Raw genomic sequence first — 15,387 nt, forward strand, 5'->3', positions numbered from 1 at the left:
AACTTTGCTCATTACTTTTCCATTCCCACATATCTTCTCAGTCACTCAGCAATCCCGATTTAGCGGCATTAGTCACTCCTGCGAAGCAAACCCCCTTCCTTTGAGTTGCTTTCTCTGCTCTTATTTTACTGGGTTTCTGCACTCCCGGAACTGAGGCAGCCACCCCTTAACATGGAATGAGTTATAATTCCTTACTGAAATGATTCTGCCAAAGGATTAAAAATGAATTTCACGTAAACTTTTTTTTCCTCCCAAACGGAAATGCTCAAAGTCCTCTACTTGGAGAAAACATTAATTTAGTGTTGCCTGACTCAGTCTGGCTAAAGCCATAAGCAAGCAACAATTTCCCCAGTGAAGAAATTATCTCTAGGCAGGCTCAAGACTCTTATCTATTCATTCATTCATGCATGCATGCATTCATTAATTCAATATTTATTGAGCATCTACTACCCGCAAGGTGCTACCAGGTGCTGGGAGTACCAAAGGTCGAGAAGACAGTGAGTTGAACAATAGAGAATTACCACGGGAGGAGTGCATGGGCATTTGTGCAAAGTGCCATGAGAGGAGACTGAAGAAGCAAGTCTCTGCCTTGGCACCGTGTGGGGAGGGGAGCGAGATGGGCATGGGAAGGACACGGGTGTGGCTGTGCTTCTTCACTGTTGCGGCTGGAACAGCCACAGAGACCCAGGCTTTTAATATAGCCTCTGTGATATTTTCAACTCAATTGTTGGCTACAAATCATCCATCTGTGTGGGTAAGGAAGCTTCAAGGACACAGGAAAAGGACAAATGGATAACTAAATAAAGAGAAGCAGGCTTGAATTGCTGGCAAAGAATGGAGGAAAGCTATCCCAGAGAATACACGCGAATTGCAGGTGTTCTACGGGACACAGTAGCAGTCACCCTTAAAAAGCAGAAGACCCTCAGCATTCGTTCTTACACACATGGCACACAGACCTTCATTTGCACGCCTGCCAGACCTGGGTTTGGCTTTCTGAGAGTCACAGTGGTGTGAGAGGTAACTGTCCAATCAGGGTTAGGATAAATGTTTGGCCAACGTCATAGCAGACTAGGTCTCACGTCCACTGAAGCCACCAGTATCCTAAGTCAAAGGCCATGGAATCTTGCTATGTGGCGGAATCTGAAGAGCCAGGTTTGACACTTGAGTCTCTGCCACCTGCCAGCTGTGCCACCTGGGGCAAATTTGTTCATCTCTCTACAGCTTAGCATTCTGATCTGTAAAATGGGGATATTAATAATTGCTCTCTCTGTGCTTAGTGGAGAGCACTTCAGAGCACGTTTACTGGGTAAAGGGAAGCCAGGCTCATAGGTTAGCAGCACAACTAAAAGGCCTGCATTTTTAACATTGCTGATAGGTTATTCATGGCTCTCAAAAGAACTCCCTTTGTTCCTTGGCCTCCTTAAGACCATTTCACCCTCCTTCCTCCCTCCTCTGTGCAACGCTCTGTAAGCATCCCTTCTGAGGCCTACCTCACTGCTACTCCATCCATTCCTTCTGCCTGCCTCGGCCCTGGGTCCCATGTGACCGTGGCAATGTCTTCCAGACCTGGGACTCAGCTCCATTAGCCAGTGAGGGTATCTGAGACCCACCCTTATCTCGTCTTTGCATCAAGCTTTGTGAACATTAACTACAAATGCATTTTCTTTCCCATTTTGGATAAAAGGATTTGAATTTACTGGATTACCAGCTCCAGATGAGTGGACCTGAAGCCAGCTGGGATCTGATGGTCAGGAAGTCTGACTTGGTCTGGGGCTCCCTTATACACAATGAGGTAGGAAGAGCACTGCCTTTAGAAGCCCCGGCTCTATCACTGGCAAGTGATTTTTCCCCTGTCTGGGTCTCTTGGTTTCTCCTCCTGTAAAATGTATATTGGCCAGTGACTCCTACACATCCTCCAACCAAGACCTTAGTGATTCTCTGTAGCTCCACTTCCTGACATTCACACAACTGTACAAAGTGTTCAAATGTGTCCTTGTCAGTATCCGTGCATGAGAGTCAAGCTGGCAGCTTTGAGTACTTTGGCTCCCGTCACTCCATCTGGGGCTGTGCTGGCCTGCTTCTGGAGTGTCCTGAATTACTGTGGGAAATGATTTCACAAGGCTTGACTTGGGCAGACCAACTTATTTTATGCACTCTACATTTAGTCATATCACAGATGCAGCTCTTTGTACAAGAAGTACACACTGGCTCCGGATTCCTGTATGTGGACTAGGCTTTCCAAGAAATAACATTTCACAAATACCTCCTTACTCTTATATTGCTTCTTTCCTCATCTCCTCTTACTCAGGCACCTATTACTTCTCACAATGGCTGAGGGTGGAACCCACGGCCACTGCCTCGATGGCAATTAGGAAGGAACCCCAGGGAGCTTGCTCTTGGGAGTGCTATCATTTAACTTTTAGGTTACACATGGGACAGCAATTTATTCTCTGCAGGGAGAGCTTTTTACTCAAGTCAGCCTCATCCTAATCGGAGGACCCACTAGGGTGATCTTCATTGTTTATTTGTCTGGGAATCTCCTGTGTTTAGCACTGAAAGTTCTCAGGAAGCCCTCAGTCCTGGGTGAACCAGAACAGTGGAAAACAGTGGTTCACTCAAGACTGGTTGCCATGGGTGGTCACCCTAATAACCAGGGTCCTCAAATTTCTGTGTATGTAAGAATCATCATGTGTGGTGATTGAAACTGCAGACTCCGGGGTGGGTGATTCTGGTCCAAGTGTCTTCCTGAGCACACTAAGAAATACTGGTAAGAACTCATTATAAGTTAATCATTGCCGCTCTTTGTCACGTTGCTACCAATGGTTCTTGAGAGTTCTGGGGAGCTTTTAAAAAATACTAATGCCTGAACTTGACCTGAATCAATTAAATCAGAATCTCTTAGGGTACAGTCAAGGCACTGGGATTATATTTTAAAAACCTCTTCTCACACCAGGAGAACAACTAGTAGAGAGCAGACACAAAGGGCATTATTTACCCCTGGATCCACAGTGCTTAAAACCTCAGCTGCATCTAGCTTCAGCCCCTGCACTTCCCACCATTTCCCCTCCTGCTATAATATAGGAAAAATACTGTCAACTGAAAAAGGAGGCTGAGCCAATAAAAAACAAAAGGATTTCTTTGGGGTCTCAGGATTGCAGCTTGGGGAACCCAGATGTGGGCAGCAAATCAAATAGTGCCCCTCACCCCAGGGAATGAAAATCAAACATTTTTAAAGACAAAAGGGAATGCTTGTACACGTTGTTTACGAAGAATTCTGATGGGTGCTGGTGGCAAAATATCTTGGCTGAATATGACTGGTTGCTAAGGTTGTTACTAAGCAAAATCTCTTACTATAGAAAGTTGCAGCCTATATTCTTGGAATATCATATATGGTTGATCCCAGATCAAAAGTTATCCTACTGGGTAAGGATGTGCCGAAGTCCCATCTCCTTAATGAGCCTTTCGCTCCATTTTAAAACCCCTTGACATAGGTGACCCCATTTCACTTCACCCATCACAATACTTGGGAGTATTTTCCCAGAGGGGTGGCAACGTCTGCTAGAAGTAAGGATGATGTCTGTTCTACGTATAAAATGTAAAGAAATTTTGGATCAGTGCATAGGAGATATATACAAGGATGTTAACTGTAGCTTTGATTGGAATGGTAAGGAAATGAAAAGTTGAAATGTCCAAATCTAAAAATTGGATGAATAAAGTGTGATGGTATATTTGGCCAGTGGAATACCATACTGCCCTAAAAATGAGAGTCTGAGCCACATATACCAACATTGGAAGGAAGTGACCATAACATTTTCTTTAAGGTAGAGGCTACTGTGATAGGCTTCTTGCAGACCTAGAGTCTTCACCTTGGCAGTTAGATTGTCTTGTTTCAGAGGCTTCTGGGGCTTTCCTATGGCAACAGAGTAGCCTCATGCTAGCTGGTGGAGCTTATTTTGTCTATTCTGAGAAAACCAGAGTATACCAGAACATACCAAATATGCCACAACTCCTTATGGTATAGAGAGGAATCTCATACAAATTAGGTAGCTCTTTTCAGCCTCAAAGCATCTGCACTGAAATGCAGAAGCTGCATGGATAGACACTGCTGTTAAACTGGGACAAAGTCTGATGCTGCCTTCGCATCCATCAGCCCTCTGGCTGTCCACACGTTGCAATAAACCCATTAGAAATGCCCATGTTACCATGGGCCTCGGATTTCAAGGTTGTTAATCTCATTTGGCTTTTCTAAGCGGCTGACAGTGTTTATTTTCCAAAGGGGTCACAGAGCATACCTGGTCCTAGTTTGGCCACGGCATAGAGGAGGTCATAGTTGAGCACTGGGGTGGCATCACTGATGGGCTGCCAGCCGACGGGAGGAGATGCCGGGGGTGAGATGAGGAATTGTTTGGCGGGCTGTGGTGGAGCCAAATGTAGCTTGTCACCGTCTGTCTCTGGAGTCTGAACCTTTCAAAGAGAAATGGAGACACAGTATTCATCAGGGCCTCAGATGTGCCGTGTGGGTACAGGAAGATGCAGAGTCTCATTTTGAGCCTGTGACAAATGAACCAATGAACCAGGCTATAATAATAATCACTACTTAGCATACACCATATGCTCAGTTATCTTATCTCATCCTTAAAACAGTGGATATCAACTTTTAGCGTGCATAATTACTTGGACAGCTTACGAAAGCACAGACGGTAGAGCCCGGCTCCTGGAGTTTCTGATTCAGCAGAGCAGGGGTGGGGCTGGAGAATCTGCACAAGTTCTCAAGTGAGGCTGATGCTGCTGGTCTCTGGACTCCTTATTCCCTCCTGTTTTTCCTCCTTTCCTCTCTCTCTCTCTCTCTCGTTCTTTTTTTTTTTTTTTTTAAGATTTTATTTATTTATTGGAGAGAGAGAGAACAAGCAGTGGGGAGGGGCAGAAGGAGAGAAAAAAGAGAGAGAGAGAGAGAGAGAAAGAAGCAGACTCCCTGCTGAGCAGGAAACCTGATGCAGGGCTTGATCTCAGGACCTGGAGATCATGACCTGAGCCAAAAGTACCCCTCTCTCTCATTCTTTTGAGGTGATATTCACATAATATGAACCTACGCATTCTAACGTGATCAGTCAGTGGCATTTAGTACCTGCCCAGTGCTGTGCAATCACCACTTCTACCTAGATCCAAAGCACTTGTATTGTCCAAAGGAAACCCTGTACCCATTAAACAGTTACATGTTTGCCTCTTGTCAGAACCTAGCAACCATGAAACCACCAATCCGTGCTTTCTGTTTCTATGGATTTACCTATTCTGGACTTTTCACAGAAATGGAATCAGAATATGTGACCTTTTTTGTGTCTAGCTTCTTTTACTTAGCATAACATTTTCAGGCTTCATCTGTGTTGTAGCACACACCAGTGCTTCATCCCTTTTTATGGTTTAATAACATTCCAGTGAGTGATGGACCACAATTTATTTGTTCATCCACTGATGGACATTTGGATTGTTTCTACCTTTTGGCTAGTGTGAGTAGTACCACTGTGAATATATGTGTACATGTATTTTTTTGAAATCTATTTTCAAGTCTTTTAGGTAATCTATATACCTAGGAATAAGTATTTGCTGGATCAAATGGTAACCGCCTGTTTAACTTTTTCGGGAAACAAGTAGGGCTGTTAAAAACTGAGGTTTCTACAAGATACACAGTTACTAGCAGCATGAGATTCAAACATGGATCTGAGACCAAAGTCTAAATTCTTCTTCTTTTTTAGTTTTTATTTTATTTTACTATATTTTATTGTGGTTAGAACATTTAACAAGAGATCTATCCTCTTTTTTAAAAGATTTTATTTATTTATTTATTTATTTATTTATTTATTTATTTATTTATTTGAGATAGAGAGTATGTGCACAAGTGGGGGGCGGGCAGAGGAAGAGAGAGAAGCAGGCTCCCCGCTGAGCAAGGGGCTTGATCCCAGGACCCCAGGATTACAATCTGAGCCGAACGTAGTTGGTTTAATGACCGAGCCACCCAGGCACCCCAAGAGATTTACCCTCTCAACAAATTTTTAAGACTACAATAGATTTTTATTGACTATAGGTACAGTGTTGTATAGTGGATCTCTAAAGCATGTTCATCTTGTTTAACTATAATTTTATAACATTTTCCCCTCTCCTTAGTCCCTGGCAACTACCCCTCTACTCTTAGGTTCTATGAATTTTGTGAATTTAGATCCCTCATATAAGTGGAATCATGCAATATTTGTCTTTCTGTGACTGGTTTATTACACTTAGCATCATGTCCTCAAGGTTCATCCGTATTGCAGAGGGTCCATACTATCCAAAGCAATCTACAGATTCAGTGCAATCCTTACCAAAATCCCAGTGGATTTTTTTTTTACAGAAATAGTAAGAAAACAATACTAAAATTCATATAGAACCACAAAAGACCCAAATAGCCAAATCAACGTTGAGAAACAAGAACATCATACTTCCTGATTTAAAAATATATTACAAAGCTACAATAAGCAGAAGAGTATGGTACTGGCATTGAGACAGACATATAGACCAATGGACATATAGAATAGAAAGCTCGGAAATGAATCCACACATATGGTGTCAGCTGATATTCAACAAGGGTGATAACAGTACACAATGAGGAAAGGACAATCTCTTCAACAAACGGTGTTGGGAAAACTGGATATCCACATACAAAGGAATGAAATTGAAACCTTACCTTACACCATACACAAAAAATAACTCAAAATGGATTAAGGACTTAAAACATAAGATCTGAAACAGCAAAAATCCTAGAAGAAAATATAGTGGAAAGCTTCATGACACTGCATTGGCAATGTTTTCATAGATATGACATCCAAAGCACAGGCAACACAAACAAAAATAAACAAGCAGGACTGTACCAAACTAAGTCTTCTGCACAGTAAAAGAAACTATCAACAGAGTGAAAAAGCAATCTGCAGAATGGGAGAAAATATTCGCAAACCATTTAGAGGATAGGTTAATCTTATCTATATATAGAATACAGAGTTAAGGAACTCCTATGACTCAAAAGCAAGCAAACAAACAAACCCCAAAGAAACAAAATAAAACCTAATAACTCAGTTAAAAAATGATCTAAGGACTCATAGACATTTCTCCAAAGAAGATACATAAATGGCCAACAGGTATATGAAAAAACAATTTAGGCCACTAAGCATCAGGGAAATCAAAACTACAGTTGAAATATTGCCTCATGCCAGTCAGGATGGGTATTATCAAAATCAAATAAATAAATAAAAGACAACAAATGTTGGCAAAGATTTGGAAAAATTGGAAAAACTAGTGGGAATGCACAATGGCACAGCCACTATAGGAAACAGTATGGAGGTTCCTCCGAAAATAAAGCAGTAGAACCACCATCTTGTTGAGCAATTCCACTTCTGGGTATTTATACAAAAGAACTGAAATCAGACTCTTGAAGAAACATTAAGACTCCTGTGTTCACTGCACGACTATTCACAATAGCCACGATAGGAGAATAATACAAATGTCCATTGACGGCTGAATTGGCATCTACATACAATGAAATACTATTCAGCTTTAAAAAGAAGCAAAGTCTATGTTCTTTTCAGTGTGTCATCTTTGTAGAACTAAAAGATAGGGACAATATTTACTGACCAATAAGAGATGAATTAAGATAGATCTAATATTAGGACATCGATTTTCTATTGCTGTGGACTCTGCGAGCATTGCCAAGGATTGTCTGTCCCCTTTTGGAATACCTGGCATTTATTTCTGGATGTAATAAAACACAAAATTAATCTCCATATGTTTGTGATCTTTTCTCATGAATGGGAGTCATTGGAAATGCACACAGTCCACTAAATGCACACAGTCCAGTTCACTATGATATAACTGAAATTTTAATTATAAACCTGCTAGGAAGTTTAGGAGTAGTTGTGAATAGACTGTTCTTACTACAACTACCAGCTGGTGTTTACTGTGCAATTACCAAATTCCAGGCATTCTAACACACAATAGTTCATTTAATCCTCCTAACCACAGTCTGGAGTGTGTATCATCCTTCTCATTTTATAGGTGAGGAAACTGAGACCCACTGAGAGTATGTAAATTGCCCAGGTGAGAACCCAGGCTGTCAGCCCTCAGAGCCTGATTTCTAAACCTTTGTGACGTCCCTGCCTGGGGATCCATGGTATAGGTTTATTTCTCTGTGAAATAAGGAGAACCCGAAAGTCGAAAGGGCTCCATTTATAGTTTTAAAAGGCAACAAATAATGTAGAGCAAGAATTGCCTTACCTGTGCAAAGTAGAGTTTTAATTTTTTCCCTCTGAACTGGGTTTCATGAAGCTCTATCCTGGCTCGGGCTGCAGACTTGGGATTGCTGAAGTTTATTCGGACACGTCTGAAACTCTTAAACAGCTGGAACGTCACACAGTCATCGTAAGTCCGAAACAGACCCTCAAATTTTTCCTGGTAAAAAAAAACACAGAAGAAAATCCACTGGTCATATATCTTGCATGATGACTGATCTGACACAAATAACTAAGTAAATAAGTAACTAAGTAAATAAATAGGCTGTTCTTAACATAGAACACATACAATATATTTTTAATTTAAAGTTAATTAATTAACATACAATGTAGTACTAGTTTCAGAGATAGAGTATAGTGATTCATCAGTTGCATATAACACCCAGGGCTCATTATATCATGTGCCCTCCTAAATGTCCATGACCTAGTTACCCCATCCTCCCAGACAACACCTCCCCTCCAGTGACCCTCAGTTTGTTTCTTATAGTTAAAGTATCTTATGGTTTTTCTCCCTCTCTGATTTCATCTTAGAAATGTCTTTTTTTTTTTTTTTCCATCTATTGGTCTGTTACCAGGTGTTAAACATGTTTGTGGATCCAGTGGGAAGGATTCATAACCTGGGTCCTGAGATCTGTAGAGGAGCAGTCAGTGGGGTTTGAGATGCATAAAACAAAACAAAACAAAACAAAACAAACCTAAAAATTATGCAAAATGTTGAGTAAGTTTCTGTATAATATTTCTTTCTAAGGAGAGGGGTCACAGTTGTTATAAGATTCTCAAACAAGTCCATTATTACCAAAATATTAGAGCTATTGAATAAAGCATGTGATAGACATTATTAGTGATTATCAATCATGGTGCACTAGTTAGATGGTGCTGTGTGATTTAGTCCTGGTCCATGAAATGTGTGCAGAAGGCAAGAAAAAGCCCTTACGAATTTTTTTTTATCTCTTTCTCTGAAGATGCCAAATATCCAGATGGTACACCATTTAGAAGCAAGATTCTCCTCAGCCTGGGTCCCTGAGTAGCTGTGTGGAGCAGAAATATCTTTCTCCTACTCCCACCTATCCTATAGTTGACTTTGCCTTGGCAAGGAAAACAACGAAAACAAAACAAACAAACCTCTATTGCATTAAACCACTGAGATTTGGAGATGATGTTATTCCAAAGCATAACCAAACTTATCACAGCACAAAGCAATCATTTAAAAATTTTGATTCAGTACATTTTCAATTCAATTAAACAGATCTCTATTAAATGCTCCCTTTATACAAGGCATGGTCTCTAGGCTTTAGGAGGCATCAGAGTTGAGTATCATTATGTTCTTACACTCAATGGTCTGTAAATACATATATATATCTATATATACATTACACATATATACGTAAACATGTTATACATATATATGTAAATATACTAATAATGTTTATCACATTTTGACTCCTGTTTCTTCCTCTTTATACTTTCTTTCCATCCAAACCAGAACCACAAATAATATATTCGAAGCAAGTTTTTTTTTTTTTAAGTTTCATGATGTTTGCAGAGATTTGAGGGTCCTCTCTCCCCTTTTCAGGTTGTATTGTTATTCCCCTTTCCCTCTCAAGAACACAGGAAGAAGCTTTCCTTGTCTGTTCCTTGGGCTGTTTTTCCTCAAGCCTTGGCATCAGCCAACTCCTGGGCCTGGGGCCTCTGCCACCACTCCAAGTGGGCTCATTAAGGAACTATTTCCCAACAATATTGTGTTTTCCTGAACAGGAATCCTGGTAAACACAATGATTTCTGGTTCCCTGCTATCCACCTGATATTCTCAGGTGGTCATATCATGGTTGATGGTTTAAATAAGGTGGGGAATTTTCAGCAATGAAAGAAATTAAGAGATTAAAAACTTTTACTTCTGTATAGAACCATTCCTATTTCTTAGGACACAATTCTTGGGTCTTTGTAGCTTTCTATTTTTCCACTTTCAGCTTCACTTCACCATCTCCTCCCCAGGAGTGAGTGTGGGCATGAAGACCAGCCTTGGAGAGGAGGTGTTCTTTTCTTTTGACTCTAATTCCTTGTTTGCATTTTATCTTTCTTCTTTATGCCTTGCATCTCTGTTGTTCAGAGCTGTTTGGCCTCAAGAGCCTGGATTAGGAAAACAAAACAAAACAAAAAATCAAGGAGTCCTGGCTTTGGGCTTTGGGATGAATGGCCTATGTGTCACCTCCTTGGGAGGCTTTGGCAGATGTCAATAACTGAATGCAATTGTTTTCTCTACTGATCTTCAAAAGAGGGCCCCAGGCAGCTAGCTCCTGCACCAAGCTAGGGTTGGCAAGTGACCAGATGCTCTTTGATATCCTTGTTGGGGGCTGAGGCTGATAGTCAAAAGAAGTCTTTCAGCAAACCTGGGGTGGAGGCCAGAGCTCAGGGGCCAGGGGTTTCACAAACTCTATAATGATAGTCCTTTCCCCTCCTCCTGTTCCTCCTCCTCCTCCTCATCGACTAACATTTACTTGGCTTGTCCTCTCTGCACAAGTCTTTTGGGAACTTGTAGTGGTAGGGGATGACAGCTGGCCAAAAATTGGGGATTCACCAGCCAACTCTATTTTCTTCCATTAGTGACATGACAAACATTTCATTGGCAGAGGCAACAGAATATGAGATGAAATGTGTTAGAGGCACAGGTGCAGCACAGTGAAATACCGTTAGGCAACACGGTATCTTGAACAGAGCTAGCCACAGGTATCACTCACCTGCCTTTACAGCAGATCTATGCTTTTGATGCCCAGGGTCTCCCCCTGCCCAAGACACATAGCATACTTTATTGTCCTCTGACGGCCAGTTTCCTCCAGTCTAGTACCCCACAAATCCAATAAATTCCTCATTTTCTCAATAGTTAGTTCTCTTTGTAACCACTGTTTGGAATAAAGTTCCACAGCAGTGATCTCAAAGTCTGGTCTCTGGACCCTCTTACACCCTTAAAAATTATTAAGAATCTTAAAGAACATTTGTTAATGTGGCTTGCATCTACCAGTGTTTGTTGTACTAGAAATTTTTAAAAATATACATTTATAAATGTATTTAAAAGTAACAATAATAAGCCCACTATATGTTAAAATATTTTTATGAAAAATGTCTGTTTTCCAAAACAAGAAAAATATAGTGAGACTGGCTTTTTTTTTTTTTACATTTCTTCACATCTCTTTAATTTCTGATTTAAGAGAAGATACTTGAAAACTCACATTTGCTTCTGTGTTCAATCTGTTACACTGTGATGTTTTGTCTGAAGGGTGTGAATCAAAGCTGGCCTTACCCAAATATATGGTTGGAAAAGGGAGGAGTAACTTAATATCCTTTCAAATATCTTTTGAAATTCCTTGTGAATAGTCTTTCTTGATACTTCATCAAAATTTGACAAGTGGCAGTTTCTTAAAGTGTATTACAATGTTAAATCTGAAGCTATAATTGAGTAATATTTTTATTTGATTATATTAAGATCCATTTTATACCCTTAATGGTTTTTTCATCCATGGACGATTCTGTAATGCTGTACATTGGTCACTTGAAAAATATTGGTTCTTTGAGTTATGTAGCTTTTCCAAATGTTGACACATTTCATTACACAGTATAAAAAACCACATTCATTAATATCGCCATCTATATTATTAAAAAGTCTTTAGAAATTGGAAAGCTGTCAGGTTCATGTTGGTAAATACAGGTTTTCCAAAATTCTAATTTCAGCTTGAAAGTTCGTTCCTAATCATTGGCGACAACACTGCCAGTTCTTTTCCTCAGAGTAACATGCTCATTCATTTTTGAGAAAATGTCTGCCAAATATCTAAGTCTGCATAACTATAGTTTGTCTGTTAGTTGTTCTTTCAAGTAAATATATGGGGTTCCGTGAGAAAAACAAATGTTTAGTTCAAATGTTTCCTCAACTTAAGTATTGCATTTTGGGATGCTGCAGAAGTGTATTTCATGTGTACTTCCCATTTCGTTATTCAGATGATTAAAAATGTATATGTCAAGGATACAGAGTTAAAAAAATTAATAAATTTTATGGCTTCATCAAGGCCATTCTTAAGTAAAACTGGTATTTTCCATCTTACTTTCTTTCCCACTTTTTAAATAAAAAACTGTGAGTGTGTGGCTGTGAAGACTATAAGTAATACTGATATAGTTTGCTGCCCCTGCACTGACTCATACCCAAGTACCAGCAGTTTGAATCACCATTGCTTTTGCACCATAGATGTAAATGTCAATGCAGCTGAAAAGGAAAAGTGTCCAAATCTTATTATGGAAATAGTTCTGACCTCATATAGAATGATCTTGCAAACTTGTAGGAGTCTTAGACTATCCTTTGAGAAACTGAGATACCATAACATTTCAGGGAAAGTAAGGATTTAGTTGGCTTCGGTTGAAGACAAGAGGTCCAGTGAGATTCTAAAGGATACAAAGGATACAACATAATGGAAATCAAAGAAGAGCTATTACTCAAGAAAGTATGGTGATCCTAACTGAATGCTGTAGGGATGGTGAAGAAGATGAAGATGGTCTTGGCCAGTGGGAGATCACTGGTGATCATCCTGAGAGCTATGTGAACAAAGGTGAAGGTGAAACACAGATTATTACAGATTGAGAAGTGAAGGTGGGGAAAAAGTGGGAAAAGATAGCTTGGCAACAACAAAGAGGGAGCTGGGATGATAACTATGTGGGAAGTTAGGTCACTAGAAGATTTTTAGTAGTGTGGGGTGACACTGGTTGATGAAATGAAACTATGATGAAGGAAAGAGAGGAGACAGAAGAGGGTAGTGAATAGTGGAGACAAGAAGAGAGGGCTTCAGAAAGTCTTGTAGGCATTTCTTCCTGTAAGAAAGGAGTTGAGAGGATGGAGGAGTTTGGAAATGGAACAAGCAAAACTGAAGATGGCTTTTTCATCTCAGGTGAAGTCCTCTGTTCAGGTAGGGAAGGTGAAGGGAAATGAGGGCTTGAGGCACTTGAGGAAGATTTAGAACAACAGCTGTAGTCAGAGACAAGGAGAGCCAATGCAGATGAGTCAAAGGATAGTGTTAATGGGTTGATTTATGCCCCCTCCAAAGGCCATGCTGAAGTCCCCAGTACCTCAGAATATGACCTTATCAGGAAACAGAGTCACTGAAGATGTAACTTGTTAAGAGGGTATCATACTGGAGTGGGATGGGCCCCTAATCCAGGATGCCTGGTATCCTCATCAGAAGACAGCCATGTGAAGACAGAGAGACATAAGGAAAGTGTCATGTGAAGACAGAGGATGGGAGTGATGCTTCTAGAAGCCAAGGAAGGCCAAAGATTGTGGACAGATTGCAACTACCAGAAGCTAAGAAGACATAAAGAAAGATACCTCCCACAGGTTTTAGACGGAGCACAGCTATGCTGACACCTTGATTTTGGTTTTCTGGCCTTCAAAACTGTGAGATAATAAAATTCTGTGACTTGAAGGCATTCAGGTTGTAGTACTTTGCTACAGCGGCCCTAGGACATCAAAACAGACAGTTATGCAGCACTAAAGAACCAAATAAAACTAGGGTTTAACTAGAGACAGCCAACACAGTTACACCATCTTCTCCAGCTGAGTGGTGGGTCATTCCAGGGTGGGCTGTGCTAGACAGGTGTGTGTACACAAGATGTATGTATGGGAGGAATGGAACAAGAAGGAAAGGGCTAACTTGGTTTCAAATATGAACACTTTGGAATTTTAAATTCGCTATCTTTAAATGTATTTTATTTTCTTGAGCAACCTGGAAATGGAGGAGACCAGCATGGATGTACTGCTACAAATGGAAATGTTCATTGCTTTACTTGAAGAGGCTCACTGTAGTTTTCCTTTAATCTTCTTAACTTCATCTCTGTTATAATTATTTGTTCATTTGTGTATTATCTGTGCCCCATATTTTTGAAGAGATTTGAACATGGCTTATGAAGACATATAAGTACAAAATAAGATAAAATAAAATAGAAACTGAGTACAGAAAAAGAGGAAAACCAAGGTAGAAACATAAATTAGAGCCAAGATCTAGTTATTCTTTGCATGCAAGAAGTCTGCATTATGAAAGATTTACAATAGCAGTCCTTTTGACAGGACGCCCTCCTGAAAACCAGAAAAGCTTCTCATGGGGTCTTGAACATGGGCCATGGGTGCGTCAACATTTTGCTTCTACTCTTTCTCAAAGCTGCCACATGGCACTCTTCGCCACCAATACAATCCTCTCAAGGCCCATGAGGTAAAGAGGAGTCTGGCCTTAAAACCAGGCAGAGGGATCTGTCCAGGGTCCTCACCAAGAAGCTCCAGTGATGTGAAGAAAAAGGTCCTCAGAAATTATGGAACAAAACCAAGTAGCAGGTGAATCATTATAGTTCCCAAACAAAATGGACAAAACTGTTGTTTTGTAAACATAGGAAGATCTTGGAAATGCTCAATGTATTCTACTTTATTGGTTGATAGAAAACCCCAAGGTATTTTTTGGAAGGAATATTAGAATACTAAGATATTATCTTCAATTTCACTCCAAACCAGACAGGCTGCACATAAACAATTTTGATATGTCTCACTGAATCTTTACTTTTCTGGACAGACCCTCGGAGGAAGAGTTGAGATTGTTATTGTCTTTAAATAGCATCTGAAGCATCTGGAAGCCAGAGGAGTTCATGACCTCCACAAAGTCACTCAACTACCTAGCTAGCAAAACCAGAACTAGTAAGCTCAAGTCATTTAGACTACAAAAATGTCATTGATGATATGCAGACAAGTGAGCAGTCTGAAAAATAAGAATGAGGAAACCAGCTTTCCTTGACAAGCTGAAGGAACAGTGTTATCCTTCAAGATGCAACTGCTAGGGAAGCCCTACACTGCCTTTATCTGCATTCCAAATGATGCTGTATGTCTTTACGTATTCTTCAATTTTTCTCACTTTCGATCCCTTTGGGTATAAATTATCTTAATAAGAAATTCAGCTTCTCTCAAAATTACAGGGCTCTCATCTGGCAGATAATGTTCCCAGAAACTGCTGAAGAATGAACCAATTCATTTCGGTTTATCACTTCTCAACGGATTCCACTG

General features: G+C 40.2%; 1 protein-coding gene across 4 annotated transcripts in view; it reads right to left on the minus strand.

Moving 5' to 3' along the window:
* The window catches only part of RCAN2 (regulator of calcineurin 2), a 261,047-nt gene that overhangs the window by 17,578 nt on the left and 228,082 nt on the right, over positions 1-15,387 (minus strand). For all 4 annotated transcript variants that reach the window (XM_072733341.1, XM_072733353.1, XM_072733335.1 and 1 more), the window contains 2 exons: positions 8,296-8,469; positions 4,293-4,464 (listed from right to left, as the gene is read on the minus strand). In XM_072733341.1, coding sequence (XP_072589442.1) covers positions 4,293-4,464; positions 8,296-8,469 — 346 coding nt within the window. The remainder of the gene's footprint in view (positions 1-4,292; positions 4,465-8,295; positions 8,470-15,387) is intronic.

This window comes from Vulpes vulpes, chromosome 1 (genome assembly GCF_048418805.1).
Source record: "Vulpes vulpes isolate BD-2025 chromosome 1, VulVul3, whole genome shotgun sequence".
NCBI classification, from domain to species: Eukaryota; Metazoa; Chordata; class Mammalia; order Carnivora; family Canidae; genus Vulpes; species Vulpes vulpes.